Source organism: Chionomys nivalis, chromosome 2 (assembly GCF_950005125.1).
Source record: "Chionomys nivalis chromosome 2, mChiNiv1.1, whole genome shotgun sequence".
NCBI lineage: Eukaryota > Metazoa > Chordata > Mammalia > Rodentia > Cricetidae > Chionomys > Chionomys nivalis.
Genome location: NC_080087.1, coordinates 32,663,677 through 32,688,661, shown reverse-complemented (window position 1 = coordinate 32,688,661; position 24,985 = coordinate 32,663,677). Strand labels below are relative to the sequence as shown.

At 40.6% G+C, this 24,985-nt stretch overlaps 1 protein-coding gene across 2 annotated transcripts in view; it reads right to left on the bottom strand.

The window, feature by feature from the left end:
* Hbs1l (HBS1 like translational GTPase) overlaps window positions 1-16,499 on the bottom strand; it is a 75,335-nt gene extending 58,836 nt beyond the window's left edge. For both annotated transcript variants that reach the window (XM_057754591.1, XM_057754600.1), the window contains exons 1-4: window positions 16,342-16,499; window positions 13,090-13,155; window positions 3,840-3,953; window positions 592-786 (exon numbers count right to left, since the gene is read on the bottom strand). In XM_057754591.1, coding sequence (XP_057610574.1) covers window positions 592-786; window positions 3,840-3,953; window positions 13,090-13,155; window positions 16,342-16,384 — 418 coding nt within the window. In that variant the 5' untranslated portion in view covers window positions 16,385-16,499. The remainder of the gene's footprint in view (window positions 1-591; window positions 787-3,839; window positions 3,954-13,089; window positions 13,156-16,341) is intronic.
* Between the last annotated feature and the right edge of the window lie 8,486 nt (window positions 16,500-24,985).

The window sequence follows — 24,985 nt, the reverse complement described above, 5'->3', positions numbered from 1 at the left end:
GGTCCCGAACTCACAGAGATCCGCCTGCCTCTGCCTCCAGTGCTGGGATTAAAGGCGTGCGCCACCACGCCCGGCGCACAGAGGAATTTTTTATCATTAATGGCTAGATACTCATTTCTGTCTCATTTCATTAGGATTTTATAAAGTTCAATAAGAAACTAACAAGAAGGAAAATGTCTTCTTTTATCTGATTTTCTTTCCTTTGTGCTGTTGGTTATGGAAGCAAACACAAAACTCAAATTAAAAATCCCTAAACTGATGCTAGCGCTGGCTAGTCAAGAGCATTGTCAATCTTCTCTTACCAAGGACCATGGTTTGGTTCCCAGCACCCTCGCAGTGGCTCACAACCATCCTTAACTCCAGTTCAGGGGATCCAACACGTTCTGACCTCCTAAGACACTGCATACACGTGGGGCACAGATAAAAATGTAGGCAAATCACTCACATACATAAAATAGAAACGCGTTGACAAAAGTGCAAACTAGAAAGCCAACTGATAATAACTGAGATTACTGACGTAGCCAACTAACAACTCAAGCAAATTAACTTTTTGCTCAGCACGCAGAAGAGCTAGGAGGAGTGAAAGCATACCTTTCGATGCCTTTCCTGCAGACACTGCTCTTTCGCTCTTCTCCTTCATATTCTGCACATTGTCTCGTTCCAGAACCACTGACAAAGCCTTCTGGACATCAAACTTGTTTTTCAGAATTGCTTCAATCAGTATGTCATCAGGCACAGCATCTCCCAGCACCTCTCGCATGTGATCAAGGCATGAGTACAGACGAGCTAGAACACACAACAGAGAGAAAGAGCTGTACTATACAGCATCTTCAAAGAGCTCTCATCGTGAAAGATCTTCACATGTGAACAGAGACTTTTAAATTATACTAGCAAGTCAAACTCTGCTTTCCTTCAGCAGAAATTACTTACAATGGTTATATTTTATCTACTATGCACTGTCGTCTCACATCTCATAAATGAAGAAATCAATGTAATGAATGTTTCTAAATAATACTTGAAAAAATACATATCAATTGTATACAACAATACATATTCTCAGTACAGGATAAGGTTATATGTTCCCAATTGCTTAAAAAATACAAATGGATGGAGCTGGACAGAAGGCTCGGAGGGTAAAGCAGATAGGTACTATTCTTACAGAGGGACCCAAATTTGGTTCCCAAGCACCAACATTGGGTCAATCAGATCAGCCTGTAACTCCAACTCCAGATGATCTAATACCCTCTTTTGAGGTCTCCAGACATCTTCACTCATGTGCACATGCCAACACACAGGCATACACATATACACACAATCAAAAATAACAAATATCTAAGAAAATACAAATGACACACTAACATTTTGAGACTGTCATGGTGAAATTTCTCCCAATCACTTCCAGCATGACTAGACAGGAAAGGGGATTGTGGAGACTATTATAAACTTGCTGGTAATCCCAGGCAACCACTAACTATATTTCTTACATGTCACGAACCACTATTTTTTTTCCAAACTAACTGAGCTCTCTCCATTACCAACAAATATCATCCTTTAAAATTATCAAAATAATTTAAGACCAAAATAATCAAATCTAAGAAATAAAAAAGGAAAGGAACGTTCATGTTTAAAACCATAATTAAACCTAGGATTGCACTGCTTAAAGATTTTCATTTTTCTTATAACTAAGCTATGATAAAAATTTAGTATAACATAATCAGTCTTACATCCTTAAGAGCTAAAACGGGACCAGGTGCCTAGAGGCTAAAGAATCAAATCAGATACTCATTTGTGTATATGCACTTGGCAATTTTCACACTGATAATATTCAATCCTCACAGAAACTCTGTATGCCAGACACGTCACAGAATGTAATTCACCCCATAAGTTTCTGTATTGAACATGATAAGGCATCTACTATCAATACTTCCCATAGTAAAAGCTATACTGCACTTTCTAATTACAAAAACAAATTTCTTAAATACCAAGACAATTCTGCTTTGGCTTGTGTAAGATTTACAGAGGCTTTCCCTGTTACTAGGAAAGAATTATGTACTGAACTAATACATGAATCACTGAAATTCGATGGCAATACTTTAACAGAACAGGTATCAGAACGTCTAATCATTAATCATAGTATCTATCCCTACACATTCATAAAGAGGAAAAGTAGTAAGGAGGTGAAAAGTACAGACTACAGTCAGGCTGGCCTAATTAATCCATAGCCTATTCGTGTTCCTATGAAATAAAACTTACCAATAAAACCAGGCAGATTCAGTGTGTTACTAGAGAGCCTGCTAAGCAGGTAGTTAACATGGGTCACAATTATCCCTGCTATGTAAGTAGTTACATGTCAGGATGGAAAGTTAGCCTCCTTTCTCAAATAATTTGGACTTAATCACTGACCACAGAAGCACAGGTGGCAGAAAAAGGACCTCTACTCTACTGCCTTCTTATCCCTCATGACTAAGCTAACACTCCTGAGTACAGACAGCACTACCTCTGTCCAAGTCACTAACACCAGATGTCCAAGTCAATCTACAGAGTTGACAAAATTTAATTTCTCCTGTTTTCTGATTTATGTAGTTATGCCTTTCTTCTATTTACCCTGATTTTGTTAGCTCCTGGCATTTAAGAAAATATTTATTCCCTATATCTGAGTGTTTTGCCTTCATGTATGTATGTGCATCATGCCCAAGTCTACTGCCCCAGAGGTCAGAAGCAAGTATCTGATCCCATGGAACTGGAGAAATGGATGCTCTGTGGACCACCATGTGGATGCAGGGAACTGAATCCAGGTCTCCTAGAAGAGCAGCAAGTGCTCTTAACCACTGAGCCTCCTTTCTGGCCCCAGTAATTGTTTTATTAACATATTCAAAGATCAGTTTACAGATCTTCTCCCATTTCTTTCTGTTTCCAAATCAATTATAAACTTTACATTAACAACATGTATAGAAAAAGTACAACTGCAAAGGGGGGCAGAGCTCAGCCTCACTCACTCTCCAGACAGCCTTACTCACGTACCTGGCCAGCTTACTCTATCAATCTATGGTTTGAGAAATGCTTGAAGCAATGTCACATGTGAAACGTATTAGTAAAAGGAAGTCGAAACATAGCTATTCTTTTCAAGTCTTTAAAAGAGTTAAAAGTAAGCAAACAATCAGTGCTGCTACTCCTTACAGGTTCCATCTTGTCTTCACTCACAGACATAACAGCTGCGGTTGTTACTCTGGGTTACTCTGTTTTTCAGAGGTTTCTTCCTTAAACTTCTTGGAAGCTATACTTTTTTTTTTTTTTTTTTTGGTTTTTCGAGACAGGGTTTCTCTGTGGCTTTGGAGCCTGTCTTGGAACTAGCTCTTGTAGACCAGGCTGGTCTCGAACTCAGAGATCCACCTGCCTCTGCCTCCCAAGTGCTGGGATGAAAGGTGTGCGCCACCACCGCCCGGCTTGGAAGCTACCCTTCTTGTACATAGAGCAATTCCTGTCCTTTAGTCATCAGCTTTCTAAAACCTCATGGACCACAGTTCTTTACAAATTGTTTCAACAAATCACTGGAATTTCTCTTTCTTGTAAAACATGAAAGAATGAGAAAACTCTGTCAAAAAGCCCAGTTATTCAACAGCTGATAGGCTTAATAGAATCAAATTCTCATTCATACAATTCAACAGACTTCTCAATAGACACATTAAATAAGATGCAAATTTTCCTTCAAAGAATAAGATATGTTTGTATCATTACTGTTCATATTCATTACTATGAATAATCTCAAAAAACTATAAATTCTTACTTGGTGATTAATCATTTTCAGCTAATGAAGATATGTTATTTTTAAAAAGCCATACCTTGGTCAAGTTCACTTAATTGGTGATTCAAAAGAGAATTAGAAGACTCTTTCAGATCTTCATAACCATATTCTTCTACAGGGTTGTCACGTCGTGAGTAAATAAACTGAGCAGCTAGAATACAAAATGAAGAATGCTGTAATATAGCCAGTTCCTAATTTTTTCTCATTTTTTTCTTTTCTTTTATTTTATTCTTTTTCAATTAAAATTTCTACCTCTTCCCCGTTTCCCATTTCCCTCCTTCTCCTCTCACATATTGCTCCCTCCCCCCCCCCCCCGCCGCTCCCCTGCCCCATCCCCACTCCTCTTCTCCCCCCACTCCATTCCCCCTCCCTCTCGATACTGAAGAGCAGTCCAAATTCCCTGCCCTGTGGGAAGATCAAGGTCCTCCCACTTCTTTTTTTTTTTAATTAATTAATTTATTTCTTAAAGATTTCTGCCTCTTCCCCACCACCACCTCCCATTTCCCTCCTCCTCCCCCAATCAAGTCTTCCTCCCTCATCAGCCCAAAGAGCAATCAGGGTTCCCTGCCCTGTGGGAGGTCCAAGGACCACCCACCTCCATCCAGGTCTAGTAAGGTGAGCATCCAAACTACCTAGGCTCCCACAAAGCCAGTACGTGCAGTAGGATCAAAAACCCATTGCCATTGTTCTTGAGTTCTCAGTAGTCCTCATTGTCTGCTATGTTCAGCGAGTCCGGTTTTGTCCCATGCTTTTTCAGACCCCGGCCAGCTGGCCTTGGTGAGTTCCCAATAGAACATCCCCATTGTCTCAGTGTGTGGGTGCACCCCTCACGGTCCTGAGTTCCTTGCTCGTGCTCTCTCTCCTTCTGCTCCTCCTTTGGATCGTAAGATTTCAGTCCGGTGCTCCAATGTGGGTCTCTGTCTCTGTCTTCTTTCATCGCCTGATGAAGGTTAATATTCAGGAGGATGCTTATATGTTTTTCTTTGGGTTCACCTTCTTATTTAGCTTCTCTAGGATCACGAATTATAGGCTCAATGTCCTTTATTTATGGCTAGAAACCAATTATGAGTGAGTACATTCCATGTTCCTCTTTTTGGGTCTGGCTTACCTCACTCAGGATAGTGTTTTCAATTTCCGTCCATTTGTATGCAAAATTCAAGAAGTCATTGTTTTTTACTGCTGAGTAGTACTCTAATATGTATATATTCCATACTTTCTTCATCCATTCTTCCATTGAAGGGCATCTAGGTTGGTTCCAGGTTCTGGATATTACAAACAATGCTGCTATGAACATAGTTGAGCATATACTTTTGTTGTATGATAGGGCATCTTTTGGGTATATTCCCAAGAGTGGTATTGCTGGGTCCAGGGGTAGGTTGATCCCGACTTTCCTGAGAAACCGCCACACTGCTTTCCAAAGTGGTTGCACAAGTTTGCATTCCCACCAGCAATGGATGAGTGTACACCTTTCTCCACAACCTCTCCAGCAGAGGCTGTCATTGGTGTTTTTTATTTTAGCCGTTCTGACAGATGTAAGATGGTATCTTAATGTTGTCTTGACTTGCATTTCCCTGATCGCTAAGGAAGTTGAGCATGATCTTAAGTGTCTTTTGGCCATCTGAACTTCTTCTGTTGAGAATTCTCTATTCAGCTCAGTGCCCCATTTTATAATTGGATTGATTAACCTTTTATGGTCTAGTTTCTTGAGTTCTTTATATATTTTGGAGATCAGACCTTTGTCAGTTGCGGGGTTGGTGAAGATCTTCTCCCAGTCAGTGAGTTGCCTTTCTGTCTTAGTGACAGTGTCCTTTGCTTTACAGAAGCTTCTCAGTCTCAGGAGGTCCCATTTATTCAATGATGTCCTTAGTGTTTGTGCTGCTGGGGTTATATGTAGGAAGTGGTCTCCTGTGCCCATGTGTTGTAGAGTACTTCCCACTTTCTCTTCTATCAGGTTCAGTGTGTTCGGACTGATATTGAGGTCTTTAATCCATTTGGACTTGAGTTTTGTGCATGGCGATAGATATGGATCTATTTTCATTCTTCTACAGATTGACATCCAGTTTTGCCAGCACAATTTGTTGAAGATGCTCTCTTTTTTCCATTGTATACTTTTAGCTCCTTTATCGAAAATCAGGTGTTCGTAGGTTTGTGGGCTAAAGTCCGGGTCTTCTATTCGATTCCATTGGTCGACTTCTCTGTTTTTATGCCAATACCAAGCTGTTTTCAATACTGTAGCTCTGTAATAGAGTTTGAAGTCAGGGATGGTAATGCCTCCAGACGATCCTTTATTGTATAAGATTGTTCTGGCTATCCTGGGTTTTTTGTTTTTCCATATAAAGTTGATTATTGTCTTCTCCAGATCTGTGAAGAATTTTGATGGGGTTTTGATGGGGATTGCGTTGAATCTATAGATTGCTTTTGGTAGAATTGCCATTTTTACTATGTTAATCCTCCCAATCCAAGAGCAAGGGAGATCCTTCCATTTTCTGTTATCCTCTTCAATTTCCTTCTTCAAAGACTTAAAGTTCTTGTCAAATAGATCTTTCACTTCCTTGGTCAGAGTTACCCCAAGATATTTTATGCTATTTGTGGCTATCATGAAAAGTGATGCTTCTCTGATTTCCCTCTCTGCTTCCTTATCCTTAGTGTATAGGAAGGCAACTGATTTTTTGGAGTTGATTTTGTAACCTGCCACATTACCAAAGGTGTTTATCAGCTGTAGGAGTTCTTTGGTAGAGTTTTTTGGGTCGCTTATGTACACTATCATATCATCTGCAAATAATGAAAGCTTAACTTCTTCCTTTCCAATATGAATCCCTTTGATCCCCTTATGTTGTCTTATTGCTATTGCTAGAACTTCAAGCACTATATTGAAGAGGTATGGAGAGAGTGGACATCCTTGTCGTGTTCCTGACTTTAGTGGGATGGCTTTGAGTTTTTCTCCGTTTAATTTAATGTTAGCTGTCGGCTTGCTGTAAATAGCTTTTATTATATTTAGGTATGACCCTTGTATCCCTAATCTCTCCAAGACCTTTATCATAAAGGGGTGTTGAATTTTGTCGAATGCTTTTTCGGCATCTAATGAAATGATCATATGGTTTTTTTCTTTCAGTTTATTTATATGGTTGATTATATTGATAGATTTGCGTATGTTGAACCAGCCTGCAATCTCTGGGATGAAGCCTACTTGATCATAATGGATAATTTTTCTAATGTGTTCTTGGATTCGGTTTGCCAGTATTTTATTGAGAATTTTTGCGTTGATGTTCATGAGTGAGATAGGCCTGTAATTCTCTTTCTTGGTTGGGTCTTTGTGTGGTTTTGGTATCAGGGTAACTGTAGCTTCATAAAAGGAATTTGGCAATGACTCTTCTGTTTCTATATTGTGAAATACATTAAGGAGTATAGGTATTAACTATTCTTGGAAGTTCTGGTAGAATTCTGCATTGAAACCATCTGGTACTGGGCTTTTTTTGGAAGGGAGATTTTTGATAGCTGTTTCTAATTCTTCGCGACTAACAGGTCTATTTATATAGCTAGTTCCTAATTTTTTTCTCATTTTTTAACAAAAATTAAGATAAAGGAGATGAGACTATAGTTCATTGGTGAAAGCTTCCCTAGTGTGCATAAGGCCCTGGGTTTGATTCTCAATACTGAAACTGAGAAATCCCATTGAAGGCACAAAAGCAGGTAAGAAAACAACTGTAGCGTCACACTTTAAAATCCAAATGAGTAACAGTTACCAAGTATTAGCGAAACAAATTAATCACAGACGGGAGCAGTTACGATAAAGGACGTTAAGGACATAATAAAAAAACTAAAGACTCAACAAGGGGAAAATTCAACACATGCAGAAAAACTGAGAACTAAATGCATGTTTCCTTTCCTCAGATTAGGTCATCAAAATTGATATATAAAAAAATGAGGAGGGGATACTCGAAAGATGCTTTAGTTTAAAAAAGGCCACTCTTGCCAGGAGGTGGTGGCGCACGCCTTTAATCCCAGCACTCGGGAGGCAGAGACAGGCGGATCTCTGAGAGTTCAAGACCAGCCTGGTCTACAAGAGCTAGTTCCAGGACAGGCTCCAAAACCACAGAGAAACCCTGTCTCAAAAAACCAAAAAATAAAAATAAATAAATAAGGCCACTCTGACAAGCCAGCATTCCTTGGGAAGTCTGATTTCTACTGCCGTGTAATACACTGGGACTAACTCCTACACTCTCAGCCACAGCCTTGTCCCACGATGCTTAATGTGAATATTTGCCTTTGCACCATTACTTTATACCTCGATCAGCCAAGCTTCTGCCTTTGTAAACTATAGAGTCCTGCACCTGTATTCACTGGAAGCTAATGCATCTCTCTAGACCTGCCAGCACTTTCACTAAAATGGTTAACGGTTTTGTTAGGTTTCTTAGGTTGAATGACCTGTACTAATCTTATTATCCCTGCAATTAGTCTTACTTTTGAATACCACAAAGTATTTTAGAAAGGCACACGTATGATTTACATCTATGTATATCCTTCTGTAACTTATTCAAGGAGATAAATTAGTATTACAGATAAAAGACTGAAGAAACATCCTGTTTTAGATTCTGTAGTTCCTTTTCCACTGTTAAAAATCTCATAGAGATGAGTCTTATAACCAGAGGGCACCTTAACATCATGTAATACTTAGATTGATAATCTTTTATTTCTAGTGATCTAAAATAAATCCTTAAAATCTGTGACATTTTAGATTTACTCTATCAGCTATAATAAAAAAAGGGTGTCATTTTCTGCCTAGAGATTTACAAATTGTTTTTCAGACTTTCCTAAACTCTTTTCTGCTTAGTCCAACATTAACTGTGCAATTTCTCCAACTATGTCTCAAACTACTGTGGTCCAAGAAATCGAAGATCAGTTCAATGCTGACTGGGATAAGAAATTGGACACTTCCTTCAACAAACTTCACTCTAGAGATTTGCATAGCAAAGCAGAAGTTCTTACTTATAAGCTCCTATGCCAACTGCTAGAAGCTTCTATTTCTGGGGGTATTCCTTATTGTTACACCTTCTCAAACAAAAACTTCCAATTTCCAAACTCATACTATAGCCATTGAAGCCCTTGCTAGTGGTTGGGATTGCAACAGAGGCCAACAGAATAAGGAACCATAGAGGCTGAGGTCAGGAGGAGACAGAAAGGGTAGGACACAGCAGACAGAAGGTAGTCCAAACTTTGAAGTTGAAATCAAAGCCTAAAAGGCAACTAGTACAAATAAAAATCAAAACAAGGAGCCGGACGGTGGTGGCGCACGCCTTTAATCCCAGCACTCGGGAGGCAGAGGCAGGCAGATCTCTGGGAGTTCGAGACCAGCCTGGTCTACAAGAGCTAGTTCCAGGACGGGCACCAAAGCTACAGAGAAACCCTGTCTCGAAAAACCAAAAATAAATAAATAAATAAATCAAAACAAGGGTGAAAATATAATAAAAGTGAGAATTTTTTTTAATTTTAAATCTTAAGCTTCAGTGCATTTTTTTGAAAGTTATTCATGGCAATTTTTAAATTCAAGCCATTTGACATACATGAAAGTCCAAGGAATTCCAATTCTAAGTCCTGAAACTGTCCACAACTATTTCCTACACATTTGTGTGCGTATTAAAGACACAGCTCTCAGCATCCTCCCTGAAAAAAAGGCAGGAAAATTGTATTTAACAATTACTCTTTCTTTCATACCAGCAGGGAAGCTTAAGAGAAACACTGCCCTGCGGGACATGGGCACATCTTTAATCCCAGCACTTGGGAGGCGAGGCAGGCTGATCTTTGTGAGTTTGAGGCCAGCCTGGTCTGCATAGTATGTTCCAAGACACCCAGAGCAACATAGTGAGACTCTGTCTTGAAAAAGCCAAACTAACAGACAAACAGATAAAAAACAGAGAAAGAAAAGAAACTGTCCTACAAGCCCCACCTCCAATCTGCCCAGTGTAGTCTGCTAGTCTACTGTAGATCCTCCGTCACCTGTTAAACTCCCTCCCTGTTCAAATGCCTCCAGTCAAAAGGGACAGATATAAAATGAAAAAGATCTTTCACAATCTGGTTCCCATTTTCTGTTCTGGTTCCTAGTCATCCCAGGCTTCTTCCATACTATAACTTGCATGAACTCTGAATCTCCCAGAGCAGACAGCACTCAGTAGTCACCACTCTACCCACACATCCCCAGTTTCCCAGCCCACGCACCTCTCCTGTCAAGCATGCTGAGGCATGTTCTTCACCCATCAGAATTCAGCAGTTAACTATCTGAACAGGACCTCACACCACTGCTTTTCAGTAAAAAGACCAGAAAGAGGGGGGAAGGAAGAAGGGTGTTCGTCTTACACACAAACTGATACTGGGTATTGATTTTGAACTAAAATATATCAAAGGGATATTTTCAACTCACATTAACTGAAACAAAATACATTATTCAAATTGTTTTTCCTGGTTCTCTTGTTATTAGTGCCCTGACAATCATTCAACAATCAGTATGAAAAATCTTTTTAAAGGAAATTTTTAAGAGTTACATTTTAAAATCACCTTTTATCAAGAAAAATATGCTTAGAAATCAAAATATTTGTGACTAAAGTTTAGAAGTTTCTATTAATTGGCAAAGCAACTCAATTAAAGGCTTTTTATTAGACCATGAGTACAGTATGCTCACCTCTTGAATGAACAAAAGGTTAGAGTTTTATTCCCTGAGCTACTCAATACATCATTTGTTCATTAATTCCCTAAACGAGACATACTGTCTAAAGGGTATTTAGATACTGAGAAGCCTGATCTTCTCACCTGAGGAATTACCACCCAGGATGGCCCGCGAGCATGTCTGTGGGGCATTTGTTTGCATGAACCCTTTCCTCCCCGAGTGGCTTTCTGTCCTGGTGTTTTATTACAGCCACAAGGGAGCAAACTGGGGCAGACAGCAACCATGACAGCAGTAATGAAGAGGCGGTTCTGCTTCACAGAGCAGCCAAAAGCCCACAGCTCTGCCACAGGCTGCTGCTTTAAATATCAGAAACTATTCTAAAACTACTCATTTCTCATTGGAAATTACCTGAAAACACACATTAAAAAATAACCTAGGCCCAGCACATGGTGCTCAGGCCTGCTATCCTAACTTCTGAGACTCTGAAACAGGGAATCCCTGATGTGGGACAATGCTTTTCTACACTATGAATATGTATTACTCTCATTGGTTAACGAAAAGCTGACAGGGCGTAGCTGGGCAGGAAGTTAGGCGGGAAAGCACTGGTAATGATGAGAAAAAAGAGGCGAAGTCAGGAGAGGTCAGCTGCTGCCCAGCAAGCAGCAAGTGAAGAAAATGAGTCATGAGTCACATGGAAAAGCATAAATAGAAATATGGGTTAATTTAAGAATAAGAGTTAGCCAATAACAAGCCTGAGCTACTGGCAAAGCATTTATAAGCAATAGTAAGCTTCTGAGTCGGTTATCTGGGACTGGGCAGTGGGGACAGGAAACGTCCATTTACAAATTCCAGACTGCAGGTTAGCCTGTGGTGCGCACTGGGATCCAAGCCAGCAAAGGCTAGAGTGTGTTCTGGTCTAATGCTACTGCTACGCCACACACTTTCCCTTCTTGACTGTTTGTGGTGGAGTGTTTTGGTTATTGCTGTCTTCCTACAAGGTGGTGTTGGGTCTCACACATGCCTACTAAGCTACATGCATGCCTACTAAGCTATATTTCACACCCTGTAAATGTGCTAGAAAATAAAAAAATTCATATTCTCATGCTTTTTTGTTAAAAGTGAGTTATCAAAGAAGCAAAACTATTTAACTACAAAAACAACTCACAGCCTGGGTGTCCAGAATCTGAACAATGCAGGATTCACATGAAGCCATGAGAGACACACAGAAGTCTCTGATCAAGGCATCAAGTAAGCCAGGCCCGTACATGTAAGTCTCCAGAAAACAACTTCTGAAAGAGTAACTTTTGTACTGTTAGCACACTAGGTACTACCTAGAGAGTAACTATTAATTTGCACCAATTGTGAGCAATCACTGCTGTATGAAGAGTCCACTTTCATGGAAAACATATTCAACAAACCTTGTAGATCTCAACTTGCCTTTGAGACAAAGTCTCTGTAGTCCTGACTGGCCTAGAACTTGCCATATACACCAGGCTGGCTTCAAACTCAGAGATCAGCCTGCTTCTTACTCGAGTGCTGGGATTAAAGACATATGCCACCACACCTAGCAGACCTTGACTCTATAAGCCTCTCAAATCCATAACTAAGCACTACTGCTCTTTCCCTAAATAAATGGTTCCCAAATGTCAGTCTAATACTCCAAATACCCCTGATCAAAATTTACTACTATCTGCCTTCAGAGATCTTAGGATTTCACTATGAGCAACTGACATTTTAATGAATTTATACAACTGTGTAATACAGAGACTATTAGAAAAATAAGTCTTCAAAGCTTTCCTTAAACTGCTTCATTTTTGTTTAAAATGGGTAAGTGGGTAAGAACTCTTACTACACAAGCATGAGGGTCTGAGTTCAAATCCCTAGTACCCATGAAAACCAGGCGTGGCCATGTACATGTCTGTAACCCCAGTGCTTTGGGTGGCAGAGATAGCAGGATCCCTGAGGCTTGCTGGCTACCAGCCTATGAGAGATACTGTCTCAAAGAACTAATATGAAGAGTGACACAAGGTACCTGAGGCTCTCCCACACTCCCCATGCATGCACACAAGCATGCACCTACACAAACACAGATCACACACACATACAAAACTCATAAAAATTATTCATGAGTAAGAAACTCTTACAGGTAAACTTGGTGGGGCATACTTACAAACCCATCTAAGTATGGCCAAAGCTGGAGGACCACCAAGAATTCAGGGCCACCCTGAACTATATATATAAAATCTATTTTCTGTTTTCAAATAAACCATTATAAAAACTTTACATTTTAAAATGTGAGTATATAAATAAATACACACATACACATATCTTGTTTTGTTTTGTCTGTTTTGAGACAGGCTTTCTCTGTGTAGTCCTGGCTGTCCAGAACTCGCTCTGGACACCAGGCTGGCCTCGAACTCACAGAGGTCTGCCTACCTCTGCCTCCCGAGTGCTGGAATTAAAGGTGTACGCCACCACTGACCAGCTTCTTATCTTTTTAAGACTTATGTATTATAGTCTTATGAGTCTAGTCCAGGATGACAATCATACTTACTTGATCCTTTTAAACAGCCAAATCAAAGAAATAGTTTTTTGTTTTTTTTGTTTGTTTGTTTGTTTTACAACTTACCTGTTGATGGTGAAATACAATAATCATCCTCCACAGACTGGCCATACAAATCATCTTCTTCGAAATCTAAAACACAAAACAGATTCATTGACAAGTTCAATCAGTCTTCTATATTAATGAGGAAACACCTGAATTATCTACAAAATAAATTAAAATAGCAACTGCCAAGGAACCTAAATGTCTACTTTTCCATAAATTCCAAGAATTCTACCCACAAAGCAGACATCCACTTAACCTAAATTACTGACAGTCTATTCTTTAAAAGCATACGTACCTTCTGTTTTTTAAGCTGACTGGGTTTTATTTAATTCTCCTACATCAAACTCAGTAATAATCCAGTAGATTTATAAATGAATTGTCTAATTGATCACAAAATGTAAGGTAAGCCACCCGCTGCTCTCCCTAAGCAAACATCTTTACAAAAAAGGGAGTGTAGGGTACAATCCAACCGAAGTCACTCTCTGTGAGAACCAGGAAACCTAACTTTCGTGACTCTGAGTCTTCAAGTGAAGTATGTAAGTGGAGCAAGTCAGCCTTGGCGGAGCATGTTCTCTAGGAAGGCTCCAGCTGCCCCTTTACCTCTGACTTCTTGTCTTCAATGCATAAGAAATTATTGTTCCTTCTAGGAAAAACTTAGTTCCGTCAAGTACCTGGCATACGTGGGACACTAGATTAATGTATTCACAAGTTAATGAGTCAAATTATTTAAAACCCTGCAAGGAACATAAATTTATACCTGAGACTCTTAAAGAGACATTTTCAGGACAAAGTGAGCACATTTCCAGCTCTGTCAATGCCAAAAGCCTAGCAGCCCAGAAGAGAGTGATTACAAAGCTGTATGACGAGTGCTCAACAGAGAAATAAAGTGATCTGGGAACATACATGTGAACTTCTCCAGGAATAGAACATTCAAACCAATTCCACAGGAGAGAGTAGCCAGCTTTCTAGGGCACTCATGCTGCAGGAGCAGCATACTTAAAGGCTAAGACCAAAAATCATGGCAATTAAAATTTGTATGACTGCTAGTATTGAATAAAAATGTGAGGTTAAAAAAAAAAAAGACTTTAATCCCAAATTTAAAAATGTTATTCACAACCCCCCAAAATATATTTTCTGATATAACAAATCACTTTTACTAGTTCAGGTGACCTAAAGAGCTACAATATTAAAAATAGGGAGAAAACTCTTCCTGCCATCTTCCTAAAGTGGTTCATTTATTTTAAACAAAATATTGGTGTGGTTTCCTATACGCACGGCATCGCAACAGCCACTGGACTACACATAGGATTAAGCAGGGCTTTTAAACAAGCTGAGTCGGGCTGCACATGCAGAAGAGTTGCTTGCCCGTTATGCACAAAGTCCTAGGTTCCACATGGCGGTACTACATAAGCCAGACCTGAAAGCCCATGGCTGTCATCTATCAACTGGGAAACAGAATCAGAGGCAGGAGGATTAGGAGTTCATCTCCTTGGCTAGACAGTGGATTCAAGTCCAATACAGGCTACTTGAAAATGTCTCAAAACAAGCAAAAACACTAGTTGAGGCAGTCATGAAAAATACTCCAAAGGACACAGAAAAAAAGAAGCAGGTGTTACAAAGAGGAACCAATAGGTTTTAGACCTCAGACTAAGGACGTTAAAATACTTTTATGAATTTTTAATTATTCAAAGTCCAAAGGGATGCCTAACTGGGGAGAAGAAAACTAGACATTGAAAACAAATTATACTTTTGTAAGCAGGGAGGGAGAAGCATCCCATGACAGGGCAGGACAGGCGTGGTTATGATGTCACCAATTGTTACAAAGAAGTATAACCTGACCTCAGGTAGCCAAGACAAGATGATGTCACCAACTGTTACAAAGAAATATAACCTGACCTTGGGTTGTATCAAGGCAAGGAAGTATTCAGCACTGAGTCTCAGAGGACACACAACTCTTGTCAAATACTTCACACAGAAATCCTGATCCTCTCTGATTTGGATGCTGTCTTTTACATGGCTCCAGCCACACTGGCCTTACACTTTGGGGAACCTCTCACGTTAACCAGCTGCTCCTTTTAGACAGTCTTTAACATCTTAAGTAGTACCCAGTACTCAGTTATCACTGAAGGAGGAAATAAGGTACTAAAGAGAAGAGTGTCCTTCGCTTCGTATCTACAAAATCTCTCCCAGTCTAAAGTCATTCCTCAGTGGCCGTGGCCGCAAGGCATTTTATACTTCCGCTACAAGACAGTGGATGTCAGCAAAGGAAGACATTCCAGGCAGACTGGGTCCCAGTCTCCAAAGGCAGCACAGGGTGTTAGCTGTCCAACCCTATCCGAACACAACGATGCTCATAGTCTCCCAGGGCTGTCAATAACAACCGACTCCTTCAACAGTGCATGCTCTCCAGTTGACAAAGCTGTAGGTCTTACTCCTTTTGCATTAGCTCACACTGTCTTTATTTTCAGCTTCTAGGATGCTTGATGATACCTATTATTATGCATTCATTGCAAGGCATATAGTCTTCCTAAAACCACTTTGAACTTATCTCCTTGAAAACAGATTTTTTTTTTAATTTAAAAAAAAAAACCCAACGAGTCCTTTTCTAGGACTTTCCCTCTAGTGTTGTTTTTCATTTCCATTTTAAAATACATTAACATTATTGGTCATTAACTGAATATATGCTTGAAGATCAGCAAATCGACTTAATTTCTTGATCCTTATAAACGTGAATCTTTTCTGTTTCCTACGTCCCCAATTTTGAAATTCGCTGGAAATTCGGGTCAAGCAAGAATTCTGCAGTCAAAACACACGAACACAGGCAAAAATTTAAAAAAAAAAAAAAAAAGTTTTAGCAGGTCGGTTGAACGTAAGCATTAAGCCAGCCTGGGTTTAAAAATAAGTAACGCCTCGGCGGCATGTCTGAAGAAGGGCTTATGAGACAGAAGTTAGAAACTGATACCTGGGTCCCCAAATGAAACAATGAGAAAAGAGGTAACGTTTGGATACCAAAGAGCATCGAATCCCAACGTCGCCAAACATCCGTAGGCCCGTGAGCTGCCACATTCTCCAGGTCAATCCAGAAGGCAGCAACCACGCTGTCTTCCTTCCCTGGGACTCTGATGTCCTACCCTTTCCCCTTCCTTCTCTCCTCACCACAAACACCACTTCTAGTGTGGCTCCGGGGTCCGCACTCCCATCCAGGCGTACGTACAGGCCAGGATCCCAGCTGGAACAGCTGAGACGACTTCCCAGCGCGGCCCTGCCACCCACCTTCATCGTAGTTATATCCTCGGACGTTCCGATGCCGAGCCATCGCGGCACGAAGGGCGTCTGCCACAGTCCCTTCCAAAGAACTCGGCTCAGACGCGGAGAAAGCGCCAAGCGCGGCCTGCAGACCCCTTCCGCGCCATCTTGGCTTCCGCCAGGCCTCTGCGCCAAGCGTCTGCGCAGACGCGACGTCCTACGTGCGCGCTACGCGACGGCAAGCTCTCAGGGTCACAGCCGGCCTCCCGATAGCGCGTGCGCACTCGGCGGGCGGCGCGAGGCCCCGCCCACCAGAGAGTTGACTGACGTGGATTTCAATGCTGGAAATTCTCTCAGCTCTTTCCACGCTGTTGCAGTGAAGGTGACGAACTGTGATCTTTGACCTACACCAGCGTTCAGGATTATTTTCCAAATCTGGTTTTTGATCGTCTGAAAAGCTGCCTGTTTTGCTCAGTAAGAGCAAGGACTCTGTTTCAGCTTTTAGGCTATAGGTAAACACGACAGGCAATCCACAAACGTGTGTGACTCTGGTATGGTAATTAGTCCAAGCTTTAGAGGAAGAAAGACATTTTGAACAAGTAATTAAAATATCGCCGCACCGGGTCACTTTGTTTTGTGGTAATTCATGGCTTTAGGTATGGGCTCCATCCTCCATTAACAACTCCAGTAAACAACTGTCTGGCTTGAGCTATGTAAACTATTTTCATTAACGTGGATTAATTAAGAAAGATGCCTTAGGCGTTGATTGAGTACATAAACATGTGAACTTGCTAAGAGCATTTAGTACAGCATTTCAGACACAGCACTAGCCTGGGGGGCTCATGATGTAATACATAATACATAAATCTATAACCTGTTATTAAACATCCTCGTTTCGTAAAACACAAGGCTAATAGTGCTGTGTAAAGACAGCCTCATTATCATCATGAACAAACCGCTTTGTTGTAGCTTGTTTTTGCAATGCCAAGACCTTGTATCAAAAGGCAGGCGTAAAATTCTACCTTACTCAGCTTTTCTTATCCACAACAATGAGAAAACACAAATTAAATTAATATTTGTAAATGGCTCAGGTTTGAGTTCTGACTACCGAATGGTTCTTCTTAACTATCATTCTTTAACATGGCTCCAAGGCAAAATTTTATGCAAAAAAAGTAGATGCTAGTTTTATATGATTTTTAAGAGTTTTATTTTACACCTTTAAGTAATTTCTACATTGAAGCCTATCTCTTTGTAAGTAAGGATATTATCTTACTTATATATTATCTAACTCGTGAAGTTGTAAACGACATTTGCCCATGTAAGAGTACTTAGCCCAGAACATGAAAGCACTAAAAAATATTAAATGCCCTGGACATGGTGGCTCATCCCTTTAATCTCAGTACTTGGTGAGTGGAAGCAAAACGGATCAGGAGTTCAAGGTCATCCTCAGCTACGCTGTGAGGTCCAGGCCAGCCCACACTATCTGAGATCCTGTTTCACAGGAAGTTGTAAAACTTAAACACAAATGAAGCTCCTGTCCCACAGAATCGTCAGCGCTGCTAACTAGAACTTACTGACGCAGCACTTGGAGCAAATGAGTTATGAACTGACCACATAAGTCATACAGGGCAGTGAATAAGAAAACAGTCCTGCCTAAGAGACTACGTATTTGGTTCTGTGGACCAGTTCATTTTGGGTTGATTTGTGAAAAATATCAATGAAAATAGCACACTCTTTGTTAGTGTCGTCAAGTTGACCTAACTTGCCACCAGCAAACATAGTCTACCAGAGAAAATACGGTTATCGAGAAGCTGCACTTGACTTTGTTTTTGTCAGGCTAGAGTCCTTAAAAAAAAAAAAAAAAAAAAGTTTCTCAGACTTTAAGTGGAAATTCTTCCCAAACATTTGAGTGCCATTTGTAGCACGATTAAAGTTAGAGTCACCTGGAGATTGCCTTATCAGATTGTCCTGCTGAGGCGTTGTCTTGCTGGCTGGTTGATGTGGGAGGTTCCAGCCTCCTCTGGAGAGCACTCTCCCTAGGTGGGTGGGCCTGGGCTATATCAGAAGGCTGGCCCAGCATGAGCCAAGGAGGGAGTCAGTAAGAAGTATTCTCCAGGTTCTGCTTCCCTTTCTGCCTGAGTGGTCCGTTCTGGCTTTCCTCAGTGATGGACTGAAACTTGAAAGTGTAAGCCCTTTCCTTCACTTAAGCTGCTTTTGATTACAGTCTTTTAACACAGTAACAGAACGAAGCTGCAAGGCCACCTGTTGACAGTGATATTGAAGTAACATTGAAAACAATAAACGATACATAAAGTCTATAATGAAAAATATTTACATACATGTAAATTCCAGCAATGCCACCAACCCAGTCAAGACAATGAATATATGCAGACTCTCAAACGTTTATATGCAGAATATAAAATTACCAGGGATACTTCTGTCCTTCATGGCTGCCCGACATAGCCTTTGGCAACAGCTGATGATGGACTTTCTGTTACTAAATACCTGTTTATATTTTTTAAAAATCTCTTGTAGCCGAAACCTGGAAGTATGTGTTCTTTTTTTATGCCTTCTTTTATTAGCGTAACTATTGTGAGATTCAGTCACATAGGTGCTTGGGTCAACAGTCTATTCCTCTTTCTTTCAGAAAGAGTTCCATTGTATAGAAACTAAGAGAAAATGCAAGCATCGCCCCGTGGCCAGCCTACTTGGCACAAGGTGCTTCTAAAGAAGAAGTATGGCACACCTTGCCCCGAAGTCAGAACACTGAATTCTGAAGTCGCCTGCATAGTTGGTTGCTGGCCCATAGAGAGCCTGGACTCTTCCTGTGTCTCTAATGTGTCTCTTCCTCACAGAGACTCTAATGAGTTCTCACTACCCAGTCTGAACTAATGTGCTAACCAATCACAGGCCATAGGCTTTCACTGTGTAAGTGGTTACTCACGTGCAGCAAATCAGACACTTCTCAGAAACTGTCTCCAGAGTGGTTTAGCTCCATGCCCTTTACCAACCAGCGGGCATTGCTGTCTCGTCTGGGGACACCCCCGTAACAATGGCATAGAAGGGCCAGCTGAAATCTTCCATTAATCTATTGATACCTACTTTGTTTATTTCCAGTGTGAACTACCGCAAATAAGACTGCTATAAATATTCATTACAAATATGTGTATAAAAATAACGTCTACTTTTTAAAAATGATGTGAGAGACACCTTTTGAAAAAACGCCAACGCTAAAGATAGAACTCAATGACAGAACACTCGCCTGGTGTACACAAAACCATGCTTATGATTTCCAGCCCCACAAAAAGGAAGAGAACAGAAGGCAACCAACAGTTTCCAAGCATGGTTGGACCATTGTCAACACCCTTGAGCAATGAAGGTGCACTTTTTCACAGCCCTCAAGATCTTCTCAGCAGCTGAAGGTATTTGATGTTCTGATGAGTTCTTCAATGAAGTGTTATTTGGGCTTTTTGGTTGGTTGATAATGAGGTGTTTATTTTCTTATTTCTGAGTCTGGAGAATATTTTTATATCCTGAATACAGTTCTTTTATCAGATGCATAATTTGGCAATACTTCTCCTGGTGCGTAACTCATCTTTTCTTTCCTTCTGTTAGGGTGGGAGACGGAACTCAGGGCCTTGTGATGCTGGGCAGGTGCTTCACCACCGAGCTGTATCTCCAGCCCTTTTCATTCTTTTAATATGATCATTTGGAAATATTTTTTTTGTTTTGATGAAGTCCCACTATTTATTTATTTACTTACTTATTTATTTATTTATTTATTTATTTAGGCTTTCATGGATTGTGCTCTTGACTTCCATCTAAGAGATCTTCACCAAAGCAAAGCTCACATAAATTTTTTTCCCTATTTTTATGGTTGATAGTTTGAGGCTTTACATTTAGGTTTATGATACATTTTCAATTGAATGGTGGGTATGGTGCAGGCTGAGATCACAGCCCATTTCTTGAAAAATGGCTGTTTGTTGTTCCCGCACCATTTGTTGAATGAACTCTCCACTGACTCCCCTCTGCATGGTCATCACAAAAGTGGTTCTGTGTGGGGTGTCATTCCCGATGCTGGGTTGTGTTCCATTGATCCCCAGTGTTACCCCAGCTTAACAAAAATACTGTAGCCTAATCAGTTCTGAAACAAAATAATCTTTTTTTCTTTCCCTTGGTTTTAGGCAGCTCCTCACTGTGTAGCACTGGCTGGCCTAGAATTTGCTCTGTAGACCAGGCTGGCCTCGAACTCACAGAGATCCACCTGCCTCTGCCTCCTGGGTGCTAGGCTTAAGGTGTGCATCACTGCATGCAATTAACATATTCCAGCTTTGTCCTACTTTTCCTAAGTTCTTTTAGCCAAGTTAAGCATTTATCATTTCCAAATATGCCACATTAGCATAAAATAGCATTCTGAGATACCTAGATAAATATAAGGAAAGATGTAAAAGATTTAAGCTAAAGCTCGGAAGCATTGCTGAAGAAAATAAAATCTGCTAAATGAAGAGATGGAGACTGGAAAGGTAGTTCGGGTCAAGAGCACTTGCTGCTTTGGAGAGGACCAACTAGGTTTCCCAGCACCGAAGTTGTGTGGCTCCAACCTTCCTGGAACTCCAGTTCATGGGATCCCATCCCTTCATCTGGCCTCTGAAAGCACTCTCACTCAGACACGCACACATACAAAGTTAATAATGATAATGATAACAGATAATAATAATAATAAGACAAATGGACCATGTCAATGACTTGAAAGTATTATTTTGTTAAATAATAGAATGTTACGTCCCCCAAAATTGATCCCTATTTATTGCTATTCCAAACAAAATCAAGTCTTTGTTGGGAATTATCCATCAGATTCTGCACTGTTTGTTTCAGTATTGGGGACTGCATGCAGAGCCCTGAGCATTATATTTAACTACTCTATCTACCCAAGTTAGCAATCAGATTCTGAGTCTTACATTTCATAATTTAAATGTAATTTAGGGGGGCTTGGAAGATGATCTAGTGAGTAAACTGCTTGCCAGACCACTATTTGGATCCCCAGAACATACATAGAAATCCAGGCAAGAATAGCCAAGTGCATCTGTAATCTCAATGCTGAGAGGGTAAGGACAAGGAATCTCTAGTGCTCACTGGCCAGCCACCCCAGTGGGCAAGCTCCAGGTTTAGTGAGAGACTGTGCTTCAAAGAATAAGATGGATAGTAACTGAAAAATACATCCGACATTGATCTCTGGATCTCTCTCTCTCTCTCTCTCTCCTAAATTAAAAAAATGTAATTTAGATGTAAAATTCCTGAAATAACCAAGATATTCAGAACAAAGAATGGAGCTGGATGAATTACATTAATAATTAGATACTACAGATATACAAACAAAGCAAAAATGTACACATCTCCGAGACATATTATGAGCAAGGATTCAACCACTGGATCCCTGTAGAGCCTTGTAGAGGAAGATCAACTAACTATTCTATAGTGACAGAAAACAGAATTTTTGCACAACTTTTTTATTTTATTTTATTTTATTTTATTTTTGGTTTTTCGAGACAGGGTTTTTCTGTGTAACAGTCCTGACTGTCCTGGAGCTCACTTTGTGGACCAGACTGGCCTCAAACTCAGAGATCCACCTGTCTCTGCCTCTCAAGTGGTGGGATTAAAGGCCTGTGTCGCCATGCCTGTCTGTTTTATCCATTTCAATTATGTATTTATTTTAAATGTTTTGCTTATGCCTCCCAGCATACCATTTGAGATAGGCAAACTTAAGTCACTTAACAGTCTATTCTCTTTCTTAACAGTCTATTCTACTTTCTGTTTCTCTTTTCTACTCCGAAATAAACAGTATTGATCCATGGAATTTAAATTAAAATGACTTTTCTATGGCTGAAATTCTTGGCAGGTGCTTAAATACCAATATGCTTTTTTAAAAATAAATTATAGTGATTTCTGTACTCTGTAATTATTAAAGTGAAATGAAGGAAGTGATCTTTATCATTAGAAAGGAAGTGGGTGGGATGATAGTTAATAATTATGACATTAGACATGACAGTTCCCCAAGGTTCTAGAGTTTTGTAATTAAACACGAGGGAATGTTTAGCGCGCACTACAAACTAAAATGTCCTGAGTCTTGAGCCTGGGGAGATAACTAAATCTGTAAAGGATTTGCTGTACAAGCCTGAGGACCTGAGTTCAGATCCCCAGCACCTACATTAAAAGTCTGGTGCCGCAGGTGTCTATAATCCCAGCACCAGGGAGGTGGAGACAGGGGGGCCCCTTAGAGCCGTCTGGGCAGCAAAGAGTTAAGTCGGTAAGCTCTGGTTCCATGAGAGGCCTTGTCTCAAAAGCAAGGTGGAGAGTGACTGAGAAAGACACCAAAGTCAGCCTCTGACCTCCCAATGTGAACAGGCAGCCACACATACCTACACCCAAACACACACACACACACACACACACACACACACACACACACACTGACACTGTCCTAAGTTCTTTGAGACTTTTGTAGTTCTTTGCTGATTATTTTAGGACTACTAATTACGCCATAACTAAAAATCTATTTGCCTGTACTATTGTTGCTAAGTATCTATAAAATCTATAAACAAATAGCTTTTCTCTTACTGAGCTTCCGAGTTATTCCCTCAACCTTCTGTCAAAGCTAGTGATATTCTTGTCTTCCATGAGGCTTTTCCTCGTTTCCCTTATATTACTACCTTTTCTTTTTCTAACAGCGTTTCTCTATTTTGCCTTTTGTTTTTTGAAGGGCAGAAACGTAGCTGAGTAAAAATCAGGCACTCTCCGGAGGACTAGGTCCTTAGAGCAAGGCCAAGATCTGCTTCCCACGGACTGGCGCTTGACAAAAGTGCTGACAGCGGACAGACACAAACATGGGGGCGTCCAAGGAAGCTGAAAGAGACCTTCAAAGAAGGCTCCGTGGTGCTCTTCACTTCTGTGTGGCTTTATGGACTGAATGTGGAATGTATTAAGAGGGTGGGAAGGGGCCGGTGAGTCATGAACGTATCAAGCAGAGTGATCCCTGCAAGAACAAAACAGAACTCTGAGTTCCATGGAGAGACACGACTTTGCAGGGGGATGACCGAAGAGCGGCAACACCTGCGCGCCAACCTCTACAGGCTGCTTTCAAGCCGCAACCCCGCGCTATCCACCTGTCAATCATGTTATCACGAAAGAGAATCGTAAAGCTACTTCACAAGTTCTTTACAAGACTCACTTTTCAAAAGTTCATGTTGTCCTGAATGCTCGAGTAAGCGTTAATTCTCCAGATTAAAACCTTTCACTGAAAACATTTTCAGTTCAAACCCCTAGAGAGACAGGATTTCCATGATGTCTCCATCACAGCCTGGTTCCTCACCTCACTTCTATAACCCTGCCAGTGGCACTCCAGGTCACAGATCCTACTCTGAAGGTTTCAAGTCTGGTTGTGCGTTCTGTCCCAGGGCATTAGGATGTGTTTCTTCAGCCTGTCCTCGCCATGTCCTCTTTATTGCTCAAGATAGTGCCTTCAGTGTCACACTACTGTACTGAGATACATCCCGTGAGAATAAGAACGTCTCTTCTGTGCCCGCCACTACCCTCTGTCTGTCTCTGCTAGAGCGTGTATCAGAAGTATTCCAGCTGTGCTTGTGTCCCCGTCAACCTCCTAACTGGACAGGAGTTCCTCAGAGACAGGGCTGGTCTTTAGCTCCTTGTCCCTCCAGCAGCCATTACCTTGACTGTTGCAAAACTGGGCTAAATAAACTAAAACGTGCTGAGTGACTCGAATGAAGCATTTATCCAATTATTCTTTATCAGTAAAAAACTCGGGAGTCGGATATGGGGCCAAGAACCTGAATGACCAGAGAAGTGGTGGAAAAGCAACCAATGACCTCCCCACCCTCTGACCTCAGCTCTCTTTTGTTCCTCAATCTAGAGAGGCCCAGACCCTCTCTAATCTCCACCCTACTACTTCCTTTGTAAAAAGGATCAGTCTGTCCTCAGTCCTCCAAAACCTCTATGGCTAATTTTGGTCAGCTAGTTAGTTACCTCTGCCCTCTGATTCAAAGCAAACTTTATTGTCAGTCTCAAGAGTGTCAGAATGCAAACAAAATGGCACTTGAATGTGTGCATAAGATGGAAATAAGTACGCTTCGTGAGGTATTAAAATTTATAACTCGTAAACATTAATATAAATAAGTCTGAAAAAAGAAACCATTTGCAAAAAATAAGAAAGTGAATAACCCAAGAATAGAGGCTGTTCCATTGTTAGTGTCTCACAGTGACTCTCCTGAATTCTAGGTTGGCACTAACAAATACTTCTGAAGGGATGTTTTCATATAAATTTGAGACATGTGAAAGTTTTCAATATTACTGGCTGGATTTGGGGGAGGATGAAAGCTTAAAGAGTTTTATGTGTATGGCCTCACAAAATGAAAATGTAAGTCCATGTAAAAGTTGTACATTGATATTCATGGAATCATTACCCACAATAGTCAAAAAGTAGGTTTGAAACCTCCATTAACCAATGACTAAATAAATAAAATGTTGGATATTCATACAATAGACTATAGCATTTGAAAGTGAAAAGGGCTCACGTTATGATGGTAAGTTGTAATACGTATAAACCTCAAAAGCAATACATTAAAGAAGGAAACCAGTTAACAAAGACTGCATATGGCAT